At 42.9% G+C, this 23638-nt stretch overlaps 1 protein-coding gene across 1 annotated transcript; it reads left to right on the top strand.

Moving 5' to 3' along the window:
* Nucleotides 1-644: 644 nt before the first annotated feature.
* Nucleotides 645-22396, top strand: tgm1l1 (transglutaminase 1 like 1). The gene is made up of 14 exons (XM_030403928.1): nt 645-835; nt 5780-6066; nt 6241-6432; nt 9906-10157; nt 13186-13304; nt 13601-13708; nt 14227-14404; nt 14883-15021; nt 16653-16845; nt 17260-17413; nt 17704-17988; nt 20263-20423; nt 20548-20684; nt 20777-22396. The coding sequence occupies exons 2-14, from the start codon at nt 5781-5783 to the stop codon at nt 20919-20921; spliced, it is 2349 nt and encodes a 782-aa protein (XP_030259788.1). The 5' UTR covers nt 645-835; nt 5780; the 3' UTR covers nt 20922-22396.
* The last annotated feature ends 1242 nt before the right edge of the window (nt 22397-23638 follow it).

The following is a 23638-nucleotide window of genomic DNA, read 5'->3' as shown; positions in this document are numbered from 1 at the left end:
ATTTACTCTTTTATATTTGGCGCTTACATAAGGTCCATCCATAAGTACATTTATTCAGGTACTGCAGGCTACTGAAGTGCAAATTTTGAGGTACTGCTTTATACTCCCACTCATCTACATTTCAGAGGCAAGTAAAATATGTTTTACTCACTACTTTTTTATGATAACTTTAGTTACTAGTTACTTTACAGATTACATGCATTAGTGCATTTCATTGATTATTTTTTATCGGTTAAAAAACAAATTTGAAAAAAAAAAAAACCTCTCAAAAAATGCTGAATATTGGATCTAATAATGAGCCGGGCCAACAACATATAAACATGCACAACATAGGTGAACTTTACTTTTACTTGTGCTATCTATAACCGAGTACATTCATTGCCAGAATATTACTTTTGATACTTTAGTGCATTTAATGCTAGATAGCTGGATGGAAAAAAAAATAGCGTCTGCCTAACATTGTGTAACAAACTTTATCTCCTCTGTCTTCCTTTTGGGTGTGTGCGTCAGTGTGTACGTGCGTGTGTGTGTGTGTGTGTGTGTGTGTGTGCGTCAGTGTGTGCGTGTGTGAACGGAACCCCGAAGCGGAGAAAACTTACTGGGTGGGGCGGGGTGGGATGGGCTGTGAGAAAGAAAGGGGTGTGTGTATGCGTGTGTGTGTGTGTGTATCAGCTTGAAGTAACGTTTCACAGTGAGCGTATAAAGTATTCTGATCCGAGAACCGAGCGAGCGAAGAAGAAGGGAAGTTTTCCAAAAGTTTGACGCAGAGAGACAATTACTGAGGAACGAGGCAGCAGACTCACCGCGGATCCAAACCAGAACCAACATAGTTAAAGTAAGATTTCCACTTCTATACCAAGTTTGTCTTTCTTATAAAAGAGATGTTAAGTGAAAAGGAAAGTTGAGTTGGCACATGACGCGCATGACATAACGGTTTCTTCTTGCTGAGAGAGGGAGGCTCCCGTGATCACTTCTCACTAAGGACAGACCGTATCAAAATATATGAATATCAGATTAGTGTTTAGTACATACACAGACACAGGCGAGGTTTTTTTTTTTCTTGCCTTTATTGACTTTTTGAAGTTTGAGCTTGAACTTGCTGAAGTTTTGTTGGAACAAAAAATCCAATTAATCAGCTCCCCAGAGAGGCTTCCAGCTGTTTTTATGATGGAGCCTGCAACCCACCCAGCCACCCACCCAGCTCTGCAAACCCCCAAGAAGTTGGTTTACTGTTAAAAAAAAAAAAACTAAAACCCACAGAAGGCAATTTCTGAAGAAACTGCAGTTTGAATGCCAGATGTTAAAACGCTGGTGCTGAACTGCATTGCTGTGTTTAAAAGTTAGTTAAAGCGTCTCCGTGCCTTTAGCCTCGCTGGTTTTAGAGCTGCGACAGTTGATCGAATGATCAATGAGTCGTCAACCCTTAAATATAATCGCCAAATATTTGGATAATGGATTAATTAGTTTGACTTTTCTGGTTTCTTTACTCTTCTATGATTATTAGGTAAGTATTTTTGGTTGTGGACGTTTTAAGGATGTCATCTTGGTCTTTGGGAAACACTAATTCTTCACCCATTTATGACATTTTATAGACAGAACAACTGATCTGTTCATCAAGAAGCAACTGACAGTCCTTAGGTGGCTGATGGCCAACCAGTTGCATTTCTTGATATCTCTAAGTACCAGGTGGGCCAGCATGCCAACACAAACCGACAGAAGAGAGTTACCAAGCTGCAGAGGTGTGATGGAAGAAGTGATACATGTGGTAGTGATGGGCAGAGAGAGGGAAAAGAAAAGATGAAGCAGGCTAACTCTTGTTTTCATGCTTGGCTGATGGTAGTATTAGAAAATCCATTTAAATTTGCGCATGAAAGTGTGAGGTAAGAGCAAGGCTGCCAAAAAATTAGTCTTGTGAAATGGCTTTTCAAGGTTTTAGGGGGCTGAGTGGATGACTGTAATTGGGCAATTTTAGGCCACCTAAGGTGCAGCAGTGAGATAACTTTGCTTTTTTTCTCCCCAAAGCCTGTGAAGAACACACATTAGCAACAAAACAGCCTGAAAAAGGTTTTGTTCAGTTTGTTGCCTTTCAAAAGAATCCTCACTTTGCTGTATTATATGACCAATTATAATTGGCTCTTTCATTTTATCACCCCAAATATTTGGTCGTATTTGGTCTGTGACTGTGAGGGAGCAGGAAAAAAGGAATGGAGGCTTAATTTTGCTTTTCAAGTCAAATATGGTTAATCGTGTCATGCCTTTTACTTGTTGTTAATCTGCATGGCGGTTCCTTTTTACTGAAATCAGAGACGGAGCGTGGAGTGCAGCACAGAGTGGGGCAGAAAACGTGACTTTAGTTTTGGGTGGAGGTCGCGTTGCCGTACACACAGCTGACGTGATCCATTGTGTCAGTCTCAATGATTGTGGATGTCTTTGCCAAATATTTAGAGGATCTGGGAACCAGTTGAAGGGAGAGCAGGGTCATGTGACCGGCAGATGAACTCAGGAAGTCAAGGAGTTGAAAAATCTGAAGTGAATTATATGTTCTTGCGCACACACACACACACACACACACACACACACACACACACACACACATAGACTCTGAGGGTCTGATACTGTGAGCTGCCCCTCCCTACCACCTCTCCCTCAGCTGTTGTCTGCCCTTTGAACCGGACCACATACCTTCACTATCAATGCCTTTTTTGCCCCAGAAGCAGTGTGCTCAGCCTGTCCAATTCAAATAAATCAATGGAAAAGCAGCAGCACCAAAATCAAGCAATCAAACACTCTCACAGCTGCTTGTCTGTATCAGATAGGTGCAGTTACATGACTCTAACATCATCTGTCCGGCCTTAACTTTAGCTTTTCTTTCCAAAGCGAAATAAAGTTCAACAGCAATCTTCCAGTCATAGCTTCATGCTACCCGTTACCCACAAACCTCAGCGGCATGTCTTATCAGACGTCAACAGTGAGGTCTGTGAGTGAAAGTCCCGTTCATGATCTGAATCAAGGATGTTGGTTATTAGCGATAATGTTGTAACAATCCAAGATAGACTTACTATGAGCTTTGAGATTGTCAAACAATGGTAATGTGATCAGCCAAGAAAAGCATGTTTTTTTTTTGCACGTCATGGAGAAGTACCACAATGCCTGCAACTCTAAAGCGAGACAGCAAGGTTTCTGATTGGTAGAGCTTGATATTACCTTGATACCATGTTTACCACACCTGTCAAAAGTGTCCAAATGGGTAAAAGCAACTAAGTCAGGCCGTACTAGTGTTTGTGTGTTGGAAGTTGTTGGAAAGGAATCATTTGCAACGGTTTGTGGGATAAATCAAGTGTTTTGTGGTCACAGTACCGCTCATAATTTGCCTTGGTTCCAGGATTAAACCTCTTTAAATGAGGATTTTCTGAAACATAAATGGAGTGGATGATGGGAAATTCACTTCCTGAGCCAGAGCCATTTCTAAAATGTGTTGGTGACTGTTGACTTTTTAGGGTATTAATTAGTCAGATGTTACAAAAAATACCACGTGTAGGACTGGGACACCTGCTGTCTGGGACCCTACATGCTCCTACATCGGGTTTAGCTAACGTTAGAAGCTCTGTCCTGTTTGTGTTGGATAATTGTTGGATTAAGTCGTTTCACTTATAAAAGTCAAACGCGCTGTTTGAAATTCTGAAAAGTAATGTGTCAGTCTAACTTCGGAAGTGTGCTTTCCCAGTACCACGTGAACAGGGATTTGCAAATGGAAAAATAACATTTTAGTTTTACGTTTAGCCATCAACAAAGACGTTAGCATTTTTTTGCTAGCGAGCGAAAGCCGCTAAAATCTGCCAGCGTACTATGTCTACCACTCCGCCACCATCATTGTTTCAAACCCTTAATGCAAGAACACATGTCGTGACAGGAGCAGCAACTAAGGAGGTTTTGCGAAGGGTGTTCCCAAACCTTAAGACGAGAAAATCGCCCTGTAAACCCAACGTCTATTTGTGTTTTTACTTAGCAACGCGGAATTTCTCCTGCATTACTGCAGCTCATTACAGTTTATGGGTGTTTTAAAAAGAGCTAACAAAACTCCAGCGGTGCTTAATTGCTTTGGTAATTTAGCCGTGTATTAGCCCATATATGATGCTGAGATAGAGAAGTTGCAGATGGTGAGAAAAAGGAGGGAGTGGAGGGGAGGGAAAGTCCTCCTCCATCTGCCTGTCATTCTCGTAAACGTCAATTTGCGTTCACTTTCCTAATGTTGACGTTTGGTTTACAACGCGTGACCCAGAGTTTAAGATGTGAGCATGGGCAGGAAGGACAGGCTTATCTTCGGTGTGACAAATGATCTAATTCCGCTGTGATTATTAGTGCGCTGTATGAGGGTGGGGATGTGACAGCGTGATAAATGTTCATATGATCCACAGTACTGGACACCGAAAGCCCACAGTGTATGTGCACACAGAGACATACAGTCCTAAGTGCATTATTTCGCAACAGCTGGGGTGAGGCAGATTGAATCCAGCTGCTGGTAGGTGGTATGACAAATTGCTCAGGGAGTGTAGCGGACAAGCATGAAAGCCTAAATACCCCAGAATTCTTTGAGAAAGCCTGACAGCTGAGGAGGGTGCATATACGGAACGTGGTAATTGTGGGAACAAAATCAAATAAGACGTGTGTGGTTGTTTCAAGATAGGGTTGAGGAAAGAGAGGGAGAGAGAAGAAGGACTGGAGGAATGTTCTGTTACTCTGATTGTTATACAAAGTCTCGGTGGAATGAAATGTACAGTCGCACACAGCCAAAAAACGCTTTGCTCGGCCGCCGGCATTCTCTTTGTGCTTATCGTAAAAAGCTGTTGAGCTGCTGGGCTTCGGCATTTTCTCACTCATGTTCAGTCGTTGCAAGTAGATTTGGTTTTATTTGTCCCGCTGTGAGAGTTCTGCTGTCAACCTAACAAAATTGAAGTGAAAGTGTTTCTCACATCAGGAGCAAAAAAAGAATAGAAGCTCATCAGCAACATCTCTTTCCAGATAGAGTGTACACATTCATCTGGATGAGGCACAGCACAGTCATTAGTATTCTAATGAGGAGCAGGTAATAAAAACACAGTTTACAACAGGGATTATTCAGAGGCCAATACTTAAGAACTTAGTCAAGGACTGTAGTGTACTTCAGGGGTTAGGGACCGTTGGACAGAGAAGAAGTCCAAACTCTCCTGACACGTGGTATAAAGAGCTACTTTATTGTTAGACCCACACAGTTTGGCTTGTGGCCTTCATCAGGGTCAGGCTCAAAAGACTTTCCAAAGGTAGAAAAAATAAGGGACAGGGAAAGTCTGTAGAGACATATATGTAATATTTCTGAATTAAAATGTCTAAACAATGACTCGACCTTTGCTGTATATTTTGTTAAGCTGTGTACTTACATTACAAACACGACTCAACATAACACAAATGAGTCATCCATGGACATTTTTTGTCTGAGTCTGAGGCAGATAGATTTTAACTAGCAACGGTGGTCATTTACCAATGAAGGCTACGAATCCCATGATCCCGCACTGTTTGCGTGTTTTGTTTGCTTTTGATTGAGAAACCCCTAGCAGAAAAAAATGCATACAGTGCCTTTAATTATATTTTTTCATAACACTTTTAATTATTTGCATTATTTTGTATTTGTTACTATTTGGAGCTTCTAATCGTACCAATTTCAGCAAAACCTGGATCATTTAGTCATCATGTCTGTGCGCCATAACCAAGTAACCAACCAACACTTTCCTAATATGTCTCCTAGAATGCCAGGTGAGCGGTTATCAGTCAGAGGAACGTCAGATGTGGGGCGTTTTCCAGGAGCGGCCCCGCCCACCAGGGTGGAGCTGACCATTCATAAAGCGGGCGAGAAGAAACAGGAGGAGGGAGGCTGTCGCCGCTGGTTCAGGAAGATGTGTCCATGCTGCTGTAAGCGCCAGAACAGCCTCTCCTATGATGTCACGGATAAGGTGGAATTGGTCAAACCTCCGACTCCAGCCCCGGAGCCCGTGAAGCCGAAGCCTGAGAATGGAGAGGCAAAGGAAATGGAAGGTACTGTCGCAGATGTTTGGAGGGTAAATTGTGGTATGAAATTGTTAGGACAGCGTTAAGCTCAACTCTCTCATATCATGACGACCCTTCATGACCCTCTCCAAATACCGAATCCACAGCAGCAGTGACACAGACACATACTGACATTTTATGATAAACTTTCCCCTCTCTCAGAAATACAGCTGTCGGTGCGTTCTGTGGACCTGCTCAGCTCAAAGACGGGTCAGAACAGACGGGAGCATCACACCGACTTGTATCACGGGGAAGAGCTGATCATCCGCAGAGGACAGACTTTCCAGATAGAGATGGAGCTCAGCAGGCCTTTCAACGCTGACACCGACAAGCTGCACCTGGACCTCAAAACAGGTATGGGATAGATTTGAAGTGTCTGTTTGTGTGTCATCATACCTTCCACCAAAATCTATGACTGATGTTATGAATGAATATATTCAGTAGAAATATTAGTGCATGTTATATAACATATCTCCGCATATCACATTGGGTTGCATCAGATTGGTTAATTTAGAAGAATGCACTCAGGTTTCCCAAAGAAGAATCTTACAAACACACTCAGCTGAAAATGGAAGGCGCTCTCCAGCAATTGAGCATTTCACTTTCATCACCCTGTGTTGATCACCATAGATAGATCAAAGCAAATAATGAGCACAATCACAGCATCAGAGGCAAAGATATCCTGAGTTTTAGGTAAAAACTGGCTCCTACACTTCCCATAATGCCGCTCATCAGCAATAAGTAAGACTTTACTGCCTGATAAATATCCAGTTCATTCAAACTCAAACCGCCAGATCATAAACCTGATTATCTGTTAAATTTGTAAATTTGAAATCCCTTACCCAATTTTATTATTTTTGAGGATTAAGAATGATCCTCCAGACCAGTGATTCCCATCCAAAGGTACTTCGGCAGTCGCAAGGGGGGACTTGGAAAAACTGAAGAAATGTATGATTTGATTACAAACAGCATCCGCATTTTGAGTCAACAAGTGAGCATAGCAACCGAACCCAGCTGACATACTGTAGTTTAGGTAATAGATAAATAGTTGGACCAGATTGGTCAAAGTCCATCCATTAGATCTATTCTAATCCATTAGAATAGATAAATTAATTAATTGATAAAAGCAATTGATGAATGGTGTTGAGTGAAACTTGATAGTTCATTTTTTAAGATTACCATCTGAGTAAAATGTGTAAATATCCGTACTTGTAATGACGCAATCCTATTTCAGTAAAGCAGAGGATGTTCTGTTACCTGTTAACAGTGGTAAACCTGTAAAGTTTTCAAAAAATAATAAGTAGAGCAACTTTCAGTTTAAGCTCCACCTATTCTATAGGTAATTCAGTATGTGGAACAGCTGCAGATAATGGTGTGCAGGCTCATCCCTTGTGAATAATACAAAGTTTTAGATAAACTTTGAAGGATCGTAATGGAAAAATAGTTTCGGTTGCTGAATAAATCATAGATGGTCGGGGCAGAACATGTCTGGAACGTGCTGGGTGGTGTAAATGAAGCCTTCAGGTATGAAGGGGTTCATGTAACGGGGTTGTGGAGGTACACCACTCAAACACATAAAGTCAGTACAGAACTCTTCTCACCGTGGAGCTGTACTGTCCGTGATTCAAAAAATAAACTGATCTGAATATGTGGAGTGCACCTTCAACCAGTACCTGCTGCAGGCCTGTGTGCGAAACACGGAGGACTGAACGACAAGTCTCAAAACAAGCATGGGAAATGTGGTCCAAATGCCACGCATAGCTCGCACGTTTAAATCGAGCAGCAGCTTCAGCCATAGCTGCACCGCGAGGTTTGGATTCCACCCACCACCCCACAGCGTTAACAGTTTCCAGACCTCAGGACATTGGACACCCCGCTCTGGTATTTGCAGGCCTCATACTACAGCCATCATCTGCTCACTCGAGAATAAACGGCCATTACATCACCACAGAGAACGCAGCACATAGTTAAATGGGGAGAGTGGCTGCGAAAAAGAATAGACACAGATTACAATCTCAGCCGCCCACTTCGGTCAGGTTCTCATTAACATTGCTTTCACAGTCACATTTGCCATGAAAAAGGGGGTTTAAGTGTTGCACTAAAAGCGCGGCGTCATATCATTGCAGCTCTCCAAGATGTTATTTTGTTCAATCAGTGAGCCGAATAAAGAGTCCAAGTCAATTTTCAATAGAACAGCTGAGGGGAGAGTGTTTTACATTGATTTCCTTTAGAAAGAGCACTTAGACGTATGAAAGGAGAAAGTCTTGGCTGCAGTCAGATGGAGAACAATGGTTTTCGGGTAAACTCCATGTTCGCTTCAGCAAATGGCAGCTAAGGCCCAGCAGGGTGCCACAGGAGGGACGCACTCAATAAGTCTTAATCCAGCTAGAAGGTTAGCACGAAGGTTTATATCAAGTTGTGTTAGCTTTTCATTTGTTCGCCTTAAGCGAAACACCTAGTCACACAAAAAGGAACGCCGAAGGTCGCAAATAAAACATTCAAGAATGTGTTTACTTTTCTGCAGCGATGTGTGTGTATGTGTGTGTGTGCGTGTGTGTGTGTGCGTGCAGTGTGGGTGGTTTTACAGCCCCTGAAATTTTGTTTACTCTCGCAAACCGCGCACAGCCGGGTGCCGCGCTGCGATGCATATGTGGTTTATGGTTCGCTATGGTTATGTGAGCCGCCGTCAGAGCACACTTGACAATTACCGTGACGTGAATAATGGAGTGTACTCTGTTCATGTCGCGGTGGAGCCCCTCCACAGCCGCCTCCGCCATCTAACGTTATTGAATCCGAATTCTCAAGGTTAGCTGAGAATCGAGAAAGGGAGAGAATTGAAAAGCACTTTATCACTCTGACATGAAAAGCAAAATCTTATACAAAGGTGCTTTTTCTTTTTTCAAACGAGCACAAAGTGAACAAGTTTGAATGCATTCGCTCTCTCCGGTGCAGATCGTAGCCGAAGAACTCTCACAATATTGTTTTTCTTCGTTCCCACGACGAGCATCAGTTGTGTTTGTTTTGCCCCGAATGGTTCACCCAGTTTGTTACGCTGATTCTTGTCTTTCTGAAGCATTATGATGATTATTTTCTTAAGTATTTTAATAGCTCTTATGGTTCACGGCAAAACCAGCTGCGTGCAGTTAACTTTTAATCTCAGTGTTTTGGGAAAAAACGCTGATTTGGTTTCTTGCCAAGAGTTAGACAAGAAGCCCTTAACCACTTACACATCTGACTGTTACATGTAAAGCCTTGAACGTGCTGGATAAATTGGCCAGTAGTGTCATTATTAGACAGGTACTAATGCTTGTCCGTGTCTAAATACCGCAGCTAGCAGTTTTGGCTAACTGTTTTAGCTTAACAGACAGATATGACAGTGCTATCAACCTTCTTAACGGGCTTTCAGCGAGAATTTGAATATGCATAATCCCAAAATGTCAATCCAGCCCTTTGATTGTGTACAAATATGCATGCACCTGAGCCAGCACCGCTGACAGTAACAGAGCAGCTGTGCTAAATGAATTCTTACGTGCCGAACTAGCTGCTAGGCATTACATTTTGCAAATGTGTGACACGATGACCCAGTGTGATGTTACAAAGTTACGGAATTAAAGGTGGGGCTACTGATGAGGTGTTTCAGGGAGCTCCCTTTGGCACACCCTTTAGCTTTAGAAACCTTTTATATGCACAAGAAACTTCATAACACACTGAAGGAAAGGGAAAAATAACAAAAAAGCATATGTCTCCTTTAATACATCAATCTCTGGTTCCTGAAACTTTTGTGACAGTGTTTCTGTACCATGACTCAACTATAACCTGTGTTGCAGGTCCCCTACCCATGGTGTCCAAAGGCACCCATGTCATCATTCCAATGGTGGATCAACTGGAGGATGAATACTGGGAGGCCAAGATCGTCGAGCAGGACGGCACCACGGTCAAGCTGTCCGTCAACTCGCCGGCCACCGCTGTGTGCGGCCTGTACGGGCTCACGGTGACGTGTGGCTCCGTGAAGGGCGAGTCGACAACTACTCACAACTCCAGCAGCAACATTGTCATGCTCTTCAACCCTTGGTGTGAAGGTAAGATTGGCAGCGGTTTGTGAGTGAGCGGGGGCAGAGGGTTTACATAGACCCGGGGCAGGAATGTGGAGGAGAAGACAAGTGATGGACGATAAAGGGAGAAAAATGAAAGGGGAAGAGGCAGGCAGCGTTGCGTAACATATCTGGAGATTTACATACTAGTTACTATTAGCTTTGAGGCTGAATACATCTTCCAAAAGTCAACATTTTTCTCTGAGCAGAGCTGTCTGTTACAGTCCGATTCCCAGGGAGAGTGTTCCGAGAACACTGCTGCTGTTTTATGTATGGCGTCATCATTCTGATAGCAGACACTGGTACCGAGTAGATCCGTTTGGTCAGTCTGCCTCTGAGAGGAATCCTGATATAACGTTACACATGAGTGAGAAAGCCCAGCTTAATCTGGGAGTGTGTTGCTGTCTATCAAGCAGCCGCAGCTTGACCCTGTGTGTGACTGTGGCAGTTATGTAACTGCTTGGCATGAGTCAAGACTGCCGGCATACTTGGCTATGCCACTTATGCACCGCGTTGAACTATGCGTGTGTGACCAAAACAGTTTGTGTGTGAGATGAAATAGACCTTTGCATACAGATATGAGTTGTAGCCTTTGCTTATGCATAAACCAAATGCTTTTTTAGGGTTTATCTGTATTTTATCTTACCTGACTTTCAAAACGTTCGCAGATAAAACAGGTCCATCCTGTTTTTTTTAATCAAGCATACCATTTTTTCTATCGTTATTATTAAACCTGCACTGTTTCCTTTGGCTACATAGAGTCAGTGGAAACACAGCTGACATAGTATCACCTAAGAGCAATATTAGCATTAATTTGGAGGGGTGTTCATGGCTTCCTGTTGAAACTAAGTCCAATATTCACTCTGCTGTTACCTCTGGGGCCTGTTTCACAGAAATAGATTTTGGTTATTACTTAAAAGGTAGGGAAGGCGATTCTGGAGAAAGATAGTTGATTGTTGAGTCTCATTCCCAGGTTGGGAAATATTGCTTTGGGTTGGTATTCAGCCTGAAATTCTAACCCAAAGCATTTGTACTACAACTATCAATCAACTGTCTTTCTCCGCAATCATCTTCCCTAGCTTTAAGCTCAACTTTGACCATTTTAATGCCAAAATGAGTGGATATATACGGTTGTTTCTTTGTGTTTGTGTGTTGCCTTCAACATCACGGACACACCGACAAGCAGGGAACCGTAGAAAAGCACCGCAGAGTTCACAGGCAATGTCACAGTGGTTACTTTTTACATCAGTCTCTCCTTCAAACTCAAGGACGTCTGAATTATGTCCTTGCAGCTGCAGTCTCTCTTCTGCAGTCTTGAAACGACAAAATAAAGAATGGGTTGTAAAAACCAAAACAAAGAGCTAAAAGATGGTAAAATGGGCGGAACTGCAGAGTTGGATTTGTCACTCCGAGCCGCACCTTTAACATAGACATAACATAAAACAGACTGTGCTTCATGTATATCATATTTGTACACTCAAAATGAGATTTTAACCTGTATGTATGAACAAATTTAAGACTTTTTTTTGTCAGTATCGTCTTATTTCCAAAATGCTTGCTAAAGTAAAATGGAGGTCAGTCTTTTCCAAAATAATGCATACTCTTCTCTCAGTCTGTAAAAAACAAGCATTAGGAAATGAGGTCCATTGGTTATTCTGCAGAGTTTCTTTTCGAGTTTGCTGAGCACTGCAAACTATGCACACAGGATATTTGACAAAAAGAAGTGTACTTGCAACACAGCAAAATAAAAAAAATAAAATAAAAACCCCACCAAAACCCAGGACCTGGCTTTGATAAAAAAAAAAATATATATCTGTCTTTCATTACGGGGTTGCTGCTTTTGGCACGGAGCCCAATCTCCTCTTCCCTCTTTCAATCTCTTCATCCCGAGACCAATCTCCCCCTCGCGCTCATAAAAGTCAAAATCCCACAATTACTGTATAAAACCGCCACAGGGCGAGCTCACAGTAATCCTGCAGCTGGTGACAACCTGTCCTCTCCCTCCCTTTTACTGCCGCTGTGTGTATTTCCTGCCTTTATACGCCTCTCCCACCCAGCACAGCTCCCGTCTTGCTATCTGCTGACCCGACCCTCACTCTATCCCCTCCTTGCTGTGTTTTCAAGCCTTGCTCTCGTTCATATCCTCCTGTGTGTGTGCGTGCGCGTGTGTTTGTGTGTGTGTCTGCCGCACCCTACATTGCAGAAATATTCAGTAAGAAGAGAAAAATCGCAATTATCACAGCTGCCAAATGCCGTCAGCCTCACCTCCCCTCTTCTTTCTCCTGTAAAATCTCAAGACTCTCTGTTACGCTCCGCTCTCCCTCCACCCTTTTTCGTGCACAAACACAACTTCCCTTCTTTTCCCCCATGACTTTGTTAAGCCTCTTCCTTCCACTCTTTTCTCATGTCCAACGGTGAATGCTCTGGTACCTCTTCTGCCTTTGGTTACTTCTATTTTGCCACATTCCTTTTTCCCCACCCACCGGTAATCAGGGCGGCAACAGAGAGATAAAAGAGATGGAAAAACAAAGGCACAGATTTTTCGGAAGCCCGGGCAAGAGGTGGATGCAGTGCTGATGTCAGTCAAAACAGACTGTTTCCCATAAAAAGAACGCGGGCCCCACTGCAAGGTCCATGGACTCATTGTGTTTCTTAACCATTTCCTGGCCTTGGGGACCCTTTTACATCGTTTGTGAAAAGAAATGGCATTCTTAAGTGATTCAGTCACTGCAGAGTTGAGTGAATCATGGATCACTGGGTCACTTTCACAGACGAGGAAGAAACCAAAGTCTTAAACTCTTGTCTCTGTCATTAAATGGAATCCTACATTGAGCCCCTCTGTTTCCTGTCAGGGTGGGTTTGAGAGTGTCAACATTACCACTGCAGCTGTAGTCGCATGAAAAGGAAAGAAACATGAGTGCGTACAGTGCAGGATGAAAAACTGCACCCTCACTGTTCTATTCTCAGTATTAGAAGAATGAAGTGGCTAGGTATAATGCTGTTCATGTCTTCCCAGAGGACACGGTGTTCCTGGATGATGAGGAGGAGAGGAAGGAGTACGTCCTGAACGACATCGGGAGGATTTACTATGGCACAGAGAAACAAATCGGTGCTCGCACATGGAACTTTGGCCAGGTACGGGTGGCTGTTAAAAGGGGCAGGATGTAGTTTTGGAGAAGAAATTCAAACTTCAATTTTTTTTACATAACTGTGGCACACAGCCCCTTTTGTAACTTATGAGGATGTATTTCTTTAAGCCAGAAACCTATGTTTAACTATTATCACTGTTACTCTTTTTTTTAATGTGTCAATATTAAAACGTGTCTTTGAGTTTGACTTTATTTGTTCAAACCGCAAGATAAGATCAAAACCCTCACTCGAATGAACTGTTTTCCTTGGCTGATTATTTACTTTCTTCTTTTCCGCTGCAGTTTCATGAGGGAATCCTGGAGGCGTGTCTGTTTATCCTGGAGAAGAGCGACATGCCTGCATCTGGCCGAGCGGATCCTGTCAACGTGGTCAGAGTCATATCAGCCATGGTGAGTTTAGATGTGTACTCACGTCCCGACCCTGCTATCTCCATGAACTCACCCGAGATTTCATACCGTCGTGAGTCCAAGTCCTCCAACGCACATTTTTCACGAGGCCAGCTAAAACACACTACAATGAACTTTTATCTCATCCCTACAGAGGAAACTTCCAACTCAAAGGCTTGTGCTAGTGAGATCACGACCCCCATGACAGTGCTCATACCGCTTTTGTCCACAGGGTTTGCTGTTTCCCAACATGAAATCTAGTTTCACAGTCTTTTCCAAACTGCCAGGAATAACATCATGGGAGGGAAAACACTGGATACTTTATTTTTTCCTCTTTTAATTTATTTTTCTTTACCTAACCTCAGGTTACCACAAATTCACTGAAAAATGCAGAGGACATGACCTCAGTGTCTTCGTTACTAGCTATAACCCTAAGTCTCGCTCATTTTGGACTTGGAAAATGATGATTTTTAATATTCTGATGACACTTGTGGCTCACTGTGTCACCATCCTCTCTTCAGATAAACGCTCAGGATGACTTCGGGGTTCTGGTGGGGAACTGGTCTGGCGATTACTCTGATGGAGTGTCTCCTTCGTCGTGGAGCAGCAGCGTGGAGATCCTGAGGAAATACCACTCGTCCAACGGCACGCCTGTGTCGTACGGACAGTGTTGGGTCTTCTCTGCGGTCACCACAACAGGTGAGAAAAGATATAACAGGCGTGCATCAGTTTGGAGCTGGGTGGGTGGTAGAGCTATACTGAGTAAGAGAGACAGCTGTGCGTTACAAGGTATTCAACGCAGGTCAATTAGATTAACAGTCCTCAAATGATCATGAGCATGGCTTCCCGGTCGACCAGGCCCTCCTAATCAGCCCTCACTGATCTGTAACAGAAGACTTCATTGTGTGTTGCATGCAGGGACACTCACATGATAGCTAGCTGACCTAGCAAGCCGTAGCTCATATACACCCTAAATACCTCGCATTGGCATTCCAGTCATACCTCCTAGTTCTGCCACCGATGGAGCCACATGTGTTGCTTTCATTCAGCGAGGATAATAAAGTTCAAATGCCACCGTGCAAATTCCATCTCCGGTCCCAACATCTTGGAACATAATTCAATTACGAAACGACCCCATAAATTCCGTTTTAATTAATCCGTCTGTCTTTGTCCACAGTGCTGCGGTGTCTTGGCATCCCCGCCCGCAGCGTGACCAACTTCCAGTCTGCTCACGATACTGATGTATCCCTCACTACGGATGTCTTTTTCGATGAGGAGATGCAGCCGATCGACTACCTCAATAGGGACTCTGTTTGGTAAGATGTGTTGGATTACATTCGAGGGGACGGCATGCTCAGAAAATTGCCTGCCTTCTAAATCAATACCTTGGGAATGCACTGTATATTAAGACCTGCTCTGAAAGCAGTTCCCCCTAACATGAAACCTCAGACACGTCAGGCTCCTTCGATTATTAATATTTACTGCTCTAGGGCCGCAGAGGGTTGTCTGGTATCCATCTGCTCTCTGGTAGTAGTGTGAAAAGCAGTTAGAATGATCCGTGCCATTACTGGTTGCCCCTGCCTTGTTTAACAACAAAGAAAAAGTACACCAGGCACTTGTTGCAACGTAGCTAAACGTAGCTATGTTAGCCAGCTTTGTATCAATAATTCCTGTTAAATTTTATGATCTATCAGCAGTGATGTGCACAAGGAGGGGGCAGGGGGGGCAGTCGCCCCCTCTCGTGGCCCAATTGTTGAAAAACGTGCGCTAAAGTGCCCTCCTGAGAGCCAAAACGCGTGCTAAAGTGCCCTCCTGAGAGCCAAAACGCGCGTTACAGTGCCCTCCTGAGAGCCAAAAAAGCGTTTAAGTGCCCTTCTTTTCGCCCCTGCCCTTCAAAAAGTCTGCGCACGCCACTGTCTATCAGTGAATTTCATGGGTGCATGCGTGCCCTCTTGGTTGGCAAAACACACTAAACTGCCCCCTTGGCTGGTTAGAACATGATAAACTGCCCTCTAGGGAGCCAAAACGCGTGCTAAAGTGCCCTCTTGGGAGCCAAAACGCGCACTAAAGTGTCCACTTGGGAGCCACAATGCGCGCTAAAGTGCCCTTCTTTTCGCCCCTGCCCTTCAAAAAGTCTGCGCACGCCACTGTCTATCAGTGAATTTCATGGGTGCATGCGTGATACTTCCAGTGCCCAGCAGAACTAGCATAAGTATCATAATAACTTTGGCACCGGTGGCACTTTAGCTGGCTAAGCAAATAATAGTGTGAGCAGTATTCACTCGATAAAGCTGCTAAACTAGATGTTAATGAAAGAACGATACCATCGGATTAGCGTCCTGTTACAATGGAAACCTAGAAGCGGCAGAAGTCGTGCCCATAAATTCTCGCAAGGCATCATGGCAGCTCAGAATAAGATGGATTCTTGATTATCTAGCATTGTTTAATGGTCATTCTCAGACTTCTGATACACTTTTGCCCAACCTGCACACATGTTCATGAAAACATAGTTCTTTTGAAATTTGAAATTCAGATGCTGCTAAAAGCTGCTGTGATCTTTAAGGAACAGTATGTTCTGAGTTGTTTTTTTTGCTGAGAGTTAGGTGAGAAGATTGATACCATACTTGTCTGACAGGAGATGGTTAGCTTAGCTCAGCTTAGCTAAACTTAGTTTAGCTTAGCACACAAGGCCAAAAAACAGAGGAAAACCGCTAGCCTGGCTTTGTCAAAAGAAAACAAATCATGCCTTCAGCCTCTCTGACGTTAAAAAATAAAAACTTGGTATTGTGTTCAATAGTGTAAAAACGTGGACAGAGTCAAGCTAGACTACTGTTCTTTTTATGCTAAGCTAAACTACATCACTCTCCGCGGACAAGGCTTATTTCCAAAAAGGTCAAACTGTTCCTTTAAATGGGCTCTCACATTAACAGTGGTTGATCCCATCTAGGAACTTCCACGTATGGAATGACTGCTGGATGGCGAGACCAGACCTGCCCCCAGGTCACGGAGGCTGGCAGGCAGTCGACTCTACTCCTCAGGAAACAAGCCAGGGCACCTTCCGCTGCGGCCCCGCCTCTGTCAACGCCATCCGCTCCGGCCAGGTCTACCTCAAACACGACACGCCATTTGTCTTCGCCGAGGTGAGTGCTCAAAATGTGCAAGTGTGTGCTTGAACAGAGAAATCATTGTTATTATGTTCTCTCCAGATTAATTTTGATGCCTTAACAGAGTGAGAGGAAGGTGGTCAAAATACAGTGCATGTCTGGAGGATTTCAAAAGGTGGTCTTCAGTGCTGGAATACCTATTTGAGACACAAACTGTGATAATATATGTAATTTAGTGCTTCCCGGTAGACACCTACTCTAGCGGCATGCGTTACTTCCAGATAGAGGACAAAACGCACCCATGTTATTCACAGGGGAACAAGAAAGAGTCTGCTAAAAAAAATAATAATTAAATAAATGTGATGCATACTTCATCTTTAGTATGAAGAGCAAACATCTCATGTACTCTCATGTTTGAGCTGATCATGATTGTTGGTACTTTTCTTCCAGGTCAACAGTGATAAGATCTACTGGCAGAGGAACCTGGATGGCACCTTCAGCCAGATCCACAGTGAGAAGAAAGCCGTCGGCCACTTCATCAGCACTAAAGCAGTGGGCTCTGATGAGCGGGCGGACATCACCCACCTGTACAAACACCAAGAAGGTAGGGGCAAGCACATTGTGCTTCTAATTGCATTTCTACCCCAGAATTATTTTTACAGTACAGTAAACTGTCATGATTTAATGTTCTCTTGCTGCATAGATCATTTCTCTGTACATAGACTCTCCTCATCTGACCCCTTGACGACTCCACACAGTTTTAAAAATATGCGTCTCTGTTTGCTTTGGTCCTCTGTTTGGAGGACTGTTGGCCATATTTCTCGTATCTGTCAATAAATCCTCAAACATCGGACAAGATGACATGCACTCACCCTCTCCTCCCTCTTTCGCTAGATTCGGAAGAGGAACGTATCGCAGTGGAGACTGCCAGTCGCTATGGCAGCAAACCAAATGTCTACTCTTCGCCCATGGCAGAGGATGTGTCCGTTGAGGTGAAGATGGACGGTGAGGGGCCCAGGATGGGTGCTGACGCCCAGCTGAGCATTCTGGTGAAGAACCTGAGCTCGCAGCCTCGTCGCACCACTCTGCACAGCCAGGTGGCCGTCATGTACTACACCGGTGTGCTGAAGGGCACCATCAAGAAGGAGCAGATGCCTGTGGAGCTTTTGCCCAATGAAGGTAGGCTTTCCACTACAGTTTAAAGGGACAATTAACCCCAAAATCATACATATCATACATATTTTACCTCTTACCTGTAGTGCTATTTATCTATCTAGATTTGTTTTGGTGTGAGTTAATGAAAACGTGACATATCAGCCGTAGTAATGTCTGCTTTGAATATCATGGAACTAGATAGCATTCGGCTTGTGATGCTCAGAGTCAAAAAATGCTTAGAAAGACTTAACAGCAATTTCTCTTTCTCGCAAAACTTGACTCGGTTACTCAAGATAATTTACATGCCTTGTTGTGAGCAGTTTCACATTGGAACTATTTACTAACCGTGTCACCATGCAGAGGGAAATCTACTGCAAAAGACACCTCCTCGGCTTAGCTGTAACGCTGGCTAGCTCAGTTAGCCTAGTCATCAAACTCCTTATCCATTTTTTATTCTAACATTGGATCAAATTGCCACGTGCATGACGACAAATGTTCCATGATCCATGATTCATATTTACTGAGCAACTGTTTGCTTACTTTTGCCATGTCAAGTTTAAATGGGAGAAAATAGCTCAATGTTGTTTATAGGTTGTTTATGGGGCCATCATGTGGCCAAAAAAGTCAGTTAATTCAGATTTAAAATGGCCCATGTATCTTGTTGAACACTGGCCAAAAGTGAAGAGAGTGTGACAAATTTCCAGTCGAAGTTATGCTAACAATGCATTATATTAGCCATTAGCGCCTGTTCACAAAAAAACCCAAAATAGAGCTACAGTAGCACCCCCCTCCCCCCATGACTTTTTACTAGGGCTGTCAAAGTTAACGCGTTAATAACTCGTTAACGCAACATCCTCCTAACGCCGTTAATTGTTTTAACGCGCGATTAACGCTCGGTATTTAAAAAAAGAAAAAAAGAAACGTGCATATGATTTACGGCCGTCGTGGCACCTGTAGTCTTGATCCAGAGGGTGGCAGAAGAATAAGAAAGGGAATCCGAAGAACAAGAAGCAGGGTTGGCGGTTCGGGGAAAACACGGTGGACTGAAAAGCGAAAGCGAAAGGAAATGGAGAAAGGACTTATAAACGGCAAATTCACTTTCACTGCCAGATGGTTCGGTCGATAGGACAAAAGTTATCTGCATGTACTGTCAACATGAAATGAGTTACTATTGATGTTCGTCGAGTCTCAAATATCATTTGCAAGCCAAACACATGGCAGATGCAGATAATAGCCCACCGCGCCAAAAGCAGACATCACCATGTTTTGATCCCATTTCGGGTGAGGGGATATTTGTTGAGCCTTTTATTTTCCTGCATGATTTGAAGTGTTGAATAAACATTTTCATTAAGCAAGCATATTTGCCTGACCCTAAGCCTTTCTTATGTTGTTAAAAGTATTAAGAACATGAAAAAAATACATTAAGGTACATTTAGAACAGAAAAAAAAATTGCCAAAAAAATTGCAATTAATTTGCGATTAATCGCGAGTTAACTGTGGACAAAATGGGATTAATCGCGATTAAAAAAACTGATCGTTTGACAGCCCTACTTTTTACTTGTAAAGGAAAAATGTGTTGTTTCTTGTTTCCAGTGAATACAGTATTCTCGCAATTGATGTTAATGCGCTCGAGCAGGCAGGGAGCTTTGCAAATCAACCGTGAAACTAAATGGCACTGAAACCAAAAAGTGTTGCAGCCAAGAGAGTTAAATAGATTTTTGATGCACATTGTGGCATAAACACAGTGGATTCAAGTCAAATGAGCTGTGTTAAACTATGTCATGTCACACACAATGGAAAAGATGTATTTGGTGTACCTCATTAAAAAGGAGCAGTTCAACATTTTGGCAAATACACGTGTCAGTCTCCTTGGCAGTCAGACGAAAAGACTGATACACTCTCATGACTGTACAGCAAATATGAATCTGCAGGCAGCAGCAAGTTAGCAAATACCAAGCAGTAAAAGCAAGTAGTAGTTTTTTCTGGAGGGATGTGTGTGAGCAGGGAGACTATAACTTTTTATTTGGTGAATTGACTTCCAGGACATTGTGCAAGGTTCATGTATGAAGTCATACACCCGGCAAAGGAATAGATTTACACATTGGGTTTTTTTTTTTTCTTGAATATAAAAACGAGGTCAACTATTTATCTTTGACAGTGCGGGTAGATGTCCTAAAAAAAAGGACAGCCTGTTTTTTAGTCTCAATGCTAAGCTCAAAAGCTAACAACACAACAAAAGAAACACTCAAACCTGCTGATAAATATGCTTGATAGTGAGCCTGTATTTTCTTCAAACAGAGAAGACCATTGAGTGGATCCTGCCTTACCAGCAGTACCAAAACCAGCTGGTGGACCAGGCCGCTCTGATGCTGACCCTGTCCGGAAGAGTCAGTGAGACCCAGCAAGTATTGGCCAACCAGACCACCTTCAGGCTCCGTACACCTGACCTTACCATCAAAGTAAGTTTCAGATTTTTTTTCATTTTTAGTATCAGCGTTTTTAGATTTACTTCTTGGTACATTATTCATGTGGGGAAAGGTTTGGGTCACCCCTCCTGACTTCTTTTGAATCACCCTCCGGCAGCCTTTGGGAGATGCCGTGGTCGGTAAGGAGATGGCGGCCAAGATCACCTTCACAAACCCCCTGCCGCGTATGCTGAAAGGAGTGATCTTCAGAGTGGAGGGCCTCGGTCTGCAGAAGGGCCACGAAGTGGTTGTGGGGTAAGAACACAACACATCTCCCTCTCACTGAACCCCCTTCATCTCTTCCTCCACGGCCACACTAATATTCGGCTCCTCTTTTTCCCTCTCAGTGACGTCGGCGGTCACTCCACGGTGACATTGACGGAGCACTTCATCCCCACGCAGCCCGGACCCAGGAAGCTGGTCGCGTCTCTCGACTGCAAACAGCTTACACAAGTGCATGGAGTGGCCGACATCGTTGTTCTTGAGCAATAAGAGGTCGCTCGCTTCCTGTCCTGCTTCTCTCACATCATCTTATATAAATATAAACCCAGAATCTCTAAATATATATTATGAAAGAAGTTGTTCCTGTATCTTAAAACTATCTTTATTATTTTTTACTACATATATTTTTACAACTATGAGTAGGCAACTACAAACTGTAGCATTATTAGTATTATTAACTTAAGAGTTATATGAATTCACGCGTCCGCCTTAATGTCAGAACTGTGGTAAAGGACGCAGCAGAGTTTGAATGAAGTGCTTCAATGACACAAGCATTTGTAGATTGAAGCTATAAAAAACAGATTACTGTCCTAACATTAAAGCATTTCAACACACTGAACAAAACAATGTGAAGGTGCTGAAAGTGGTGTCGTGGTGTAAATACTGTCGGCGCAGTACTGGAGATGATGTGAGAAGTATTGTCGGACAAAATGAACCTCACATGGCTTACATGAAGGAGAGGCGCTGTGAGATGTTTTTGAAACGGAACGGCGTCGAGACTGGCGATGACATTTTGCAAAGGGCACATTATAATTCCCGACGTTTATGTCTGTTGCTCTCGATTGAATGTAATTGCAGAAAATGATCTTTGAAGGATGACTGCATTTTCCGCGCCAATCAACAATATGGATTAATGAAAAATAATCTAAAAAGGACAGTAAAGTTTGCATAAAAGTGCGATATGTAAGAGTTTCAGATGGAAACGTTCAAAAAATAAAGCTGCTGTGAGTGATGTTTTTATGTTAGAATAAGAGTGAAATGGCTCTGCATTCCAACAGTGTTTGATCAGTAACCCATGTCGTACGGTAACATTAAAAAGACATTTTCTGGCAACCCTGAATACTTTATCCAATCAGGACAGAGATGCTGACTGCAAAATGGACAGGAAGTTAGCCGAAATGACGACAATGTTACGGCAGCTTTAAATAAATTAGCATCAGAAAGCAGAAACTGTTTTGACATCATGATGTGTACTTAATGTCTTGCTAAGTACTTGCTAACAGCGGCGACAATTGGCAGCAGTTAGCAGTTACACTGGTGATATCCTGCCCCCTAATTGTTTTAATTCGGAATCCAACAGGTGGCCAATTCTTACATATCGCACCTTTAAATCAACAGATGAAATGTGAATTCATGATGCCGCCTTTATTTTGCAAAGCAACAAGTTGAAACTAACAAAACTGCAAACTGAAACTTTCCCTTCGGATGAATTCTACCAGATGTCGTTGACTACGTCACATGTGTTCACCTCTATAATGTGCTTTTAATGATGCTAATGTCACCTTTATGGCATATTGCAAACTTACCTACAAGATTGGACTTGTCACTGCTGTGAATTCAGTCAACACGATGCACAATGTGAAGGAAGCTATTTTTATTTAACATTACACAATTTTTCTGCCTCGAGTGTTTGTTTTTTTGTATCGTATGCGTTGCGTTGGTAATAAAACTTGACAGTGACGTGATGAGCTGACTCCTGAGTGATTCTGTCTCCACACATCATCAGACAAGTCTTTACTGGATAGAGAAGGCAGATGTTCAAATTATGATGTCATCCAGAGATGAGAGAAGAAGCAAGTGGTTACCTGTATTTTTCCATTTCTGCAGTCTAACCATTTTGTGTGTGTGTGTGTGTGTGTGTGTGTTGGTGTGCTGCATGGGGGATGATCCGCCGCGCAGTGACTCATTTCCTCTGCGCAACGCGAGGCAGGTGACACACCTTTGCTGCGTTTCATCATTCAGGATATCGAGGGTATACACTTGAATATGTCATTGCTATATTTTGTCTCTGAACTGCATGCAGGGTTTTTGTTTTTTGCTTTTCCTCCCGGGCATGCTGACGCCAGCAGTACAGACTTAAGACCAAGATATGCATGTTAAAGCGAGGATTGGCTCGTCCCCACCTGATTCTGATTCATCGCTCTCGTTTTGCCAGTCTTGTGTTTTATTTGTTGCATAATGCGGTGGTTTAATCTCTCTCCTGGCTGACTGTACATCGGCTGCAGCCTTTTAAAACACGATGGGATGAAGAAAAGTGTAACGAACTACTTAACGCCACTTCTTCTCCACTGCATTTCAGAGGGATGTAATGATTTTTTTTCTTTAGTCCATTGCATTTATTTACCAGCTTCTTTTTACATATAAAAGATACAAACAGTGAACTAATAATACAACTCTGAGGTATTCTGCTGCCAATGGGAGTACCTTTACTTCAAATTCTTAAAGTGTTAAAAAACTCAACTTTTTTAGACACAACGGGCAAAAAATGTAAATATCGTGAGTCATATATCACCATGAAACTCTCCCATTTGTTCCCCTACATAAGCTACATGTTTTTTTTATTGGGGTAAAGTGTTTGAAAGTTTATGTTTCAATATGTAAATAATAGATTAATAAACACATTTTAAGTGTCCAGAACAGAAATCTGAATATTGGATTAAGCTGCGGTCAAAGGTTTTTACACAGGGAATTTTTGATATCTCTTTTATCATCACATAACTCAACTCAACATTTTTTGCCATGTTTTGAGGAATAAAATGTTATACAGATCAGGCTGTGAATAATATATGAACAAACACTTCAGTAGAAAAGACTTTCGTAATATGAATAGTATCACAACTGGAAGGTTGGGCGCATGAAAGTGCTGCTGAAGAGGAGATCTCCGGCACTTGAGTATAAGAAAGATCCTCTCTTTGAGACAGCAGGCT

The sequence above is a fragment of the Sparus aurata genome, chromosome 21 (genome assembly GCF_900880675.1).
Source record: "Sparus aurata chromosome 21, fSpaAur1.1, whole genome shotgun sequence".
NCBI classification, from domain to species: Eukaryota; Metazoa; Chordata; class Actinopteri; order Spariformes; family Sparidae; genus Sparus; species Sparus aurata.
Note: the sequence above shows the minus strand (reverse complement) of the source record. Positions and strands in the feature narration are given on the sequence as shown.